We start from the raw sequence: 2,179 nt of genomic DNA on the forward strand, positions 1-2,179 counted from the left end.
TGGCAGCTATAAAGTCAAAGTATCGTTCAACGCTAAATATTGCTAAAGCAGTTAGAGTGGCCATTTCTGATATTACACCACGTTTTGATAAACTTTGTTCTCAAAAGCAGGTCCATCCATCACACTGAACTTTGACATTTATATGTTTGATTTTCGTTGCAGAAAAAATTAAATAGTTGTGAGTTAAATATCGTTTCATTTCAAAACATATTTTGGTTAATTACAAATGTTAAAACTAATTTATATTATAGGCCTAATATTGTGATACTTTAATTTTGAGCAAAAAACTGCTAAATAGTATGTAGAGAAACACAAAATAAACTGAATAAAGCGTCAAACATACCATGACTTCTATTTTGATAAAAAAACAGGCTGGGGGCCTGAGAGTATTTTCTCTTGTCAGGGGGGGCTCAGAGGTAAAAAGTTTGAGAACCACTGGTGTATGGTAAAGTGCCACAATCATGGATGATTGTGTGAGAGCAAGAAGGGTTCACACTTTGTTTTCCTTTATTTTCTCAAAATGTACATTGGATCATTGAAGAATCCAAAGATTCTAATAGTTGCAGGGTAAGGTAAAGTTGTCCCAGTGCTTAGCTAATTAAGCACTATGCCTTGAAAATATATGGGAGAATGGATGTGTAGGTCCATGTATTCTTGACCTTGGCAGTAGTCAGAGGTGAGTGGTCAGCTTCACACCCAGGTTGCTTTACCCCTGGGGAAAGAGCCTCCAGTACCTATTGAATAGGAGACTGTTTGGGCCCCAGAGAAAAATCATGGTCATACCAGGGGCTCGAACTCCAACCTTTCGGCCTTTCAGCCTGTAGGCAGTCACTATACTGACTTCGCTATCCAGTTGCAAGGTATTGGGGTAGTGTAGCACTGTTTGTGCCAATGTCTGGTGATGAAGAAAAGGCAAAGAAAAACATTCTGTAAACCCAGAATGGACCACTAAAGATGTATAAAAGAGGTTTAATTGAAGTAGAATTATATGTAAGAATAACTTCTGAATATGGAACAAAATTATTTTCCTTCATTATAAATTTCTCACTGCAAAAGGGGGTCACTGGAGCTTGGATAGCTGATAGCTCAGTGCAGTGACTGAGCTATGGAGTACGATTCCAGGCAGGGGGAAATATTTTTCTGATATATTGGGTTTCTGGACTTTATCCATCGTCCTGGTTTTTAAGATAACAAATAAAAACACGACGTTTCGGAAACTGGATCTGTTTCCGTCCTCAGGTGAAGGTCCAGTGATTGAGGCTAGCTCTTTCTAACGGACCCAACAGAATAGGTGTTTCCCTTTTCCTTCACCTGAGGACGGAAACAGATCCAGTTTCTGAAATGTCGTGTTTTTATTTGTTATCTTAAAAACCAGGACGATGGATAAAGTCCAGAAACCCAATATATCAGTGTGTTATACACCATCGTCAGAATCCTATAGTAAATATTTTTCTGTTCCACACTTCCAAATCAGCTCTGGAGCCATGCAGCCTTCTGCCCAGTGGCTACTGGGGTCTCTTTAGACAGTAATAAAAAGGCCAGGGCATGAATCAGACAACTCACCTCTATCAAGTAACAAGGTTAATAATATGTGGAGCTATACCTCCACTCCAACTTCATTGTAGTGCTTAATGAAGTGCACGGACAGCTTTACCTTGGGGGAGGGGTCATGTTATATCTTAAGATGACTTATAGTTTGATAAGTACCCTTAGTTTTAAAGGACCTTTTCTCACATAGCATTCTGAAGTATATTCCCAGGCTCTGTTTCTTGTATCCAGCTATTTAATCTGATATATTTACAGAATCCACAAGTGGATTTGCAAGCCCAAGACCGTTGCCATCGCATTGGCCAAACCAGACCAGTTGTTGTGTATCGATTTGTGACAGCTGGAACTGTTGATGAGCAGATTGTGGAGCGAGCTGCTGCTAAGAGGAAATTAGAAAAGATGGTGATCCAAAGAGGTAACTTGTTGTGGGCTATCTTCATTGGTTGCATCCTGTTGTGTGTTAGCTATACATACAAGGTGGTTCAAATATGACCGGGACTGATTTAAAAAAAAACATAATTGCCAAAGTGTAAGATTTGAGGCTTTCACGGCGGTGACTATGAAGAAAGCAGTCTTCTGGGATTTGGCACCGTGTATATGTGGTGTTAACCGACGTTTCGGAGGAACGTAT

The 2,179-nt window shown here is 39.7% G+C and overlaps 1 protein-coding gene across 1 annotated transcript in view; it reads left to right on the forward strand.

Moving 5' to 3' along the window:
* Positions 1-2,179, forward strand: part of LOC111862639 (lymphocyte-specific helicase) — a 39,258-nt gene that overhangs the window by 29,350 nt on the left and 7,729 nt on the right. Inside the window, exon 13 of the mRNA XM_023848156.2 lies at positions 1,804-1,963. Coding sequence (XP_023703924.1) covers positions 1,804-1,963 — 160 coding nt within the window. The remainder of the gene's footprint in view (positions 1-1,803; positions 1,964-2,179) is intronic.

The sequence above is a fragment of the Cryptotermes secundus genome, unplaced genomic scaffold (assembly GCF_002891405.2).
Source record: "Cryptotermes secundus unplaced genomic scaffold, Csec_1.0 scaffold5, whole genome shotgun sequence".
Classification (NCBI taxonomy): domain Eukaryota; kingdom Metazoa; phylum Arthropoda; class Insecta; order Blattodea; family Kalotermitidae; genus Cryptotermes; species Cryptotermes secundus.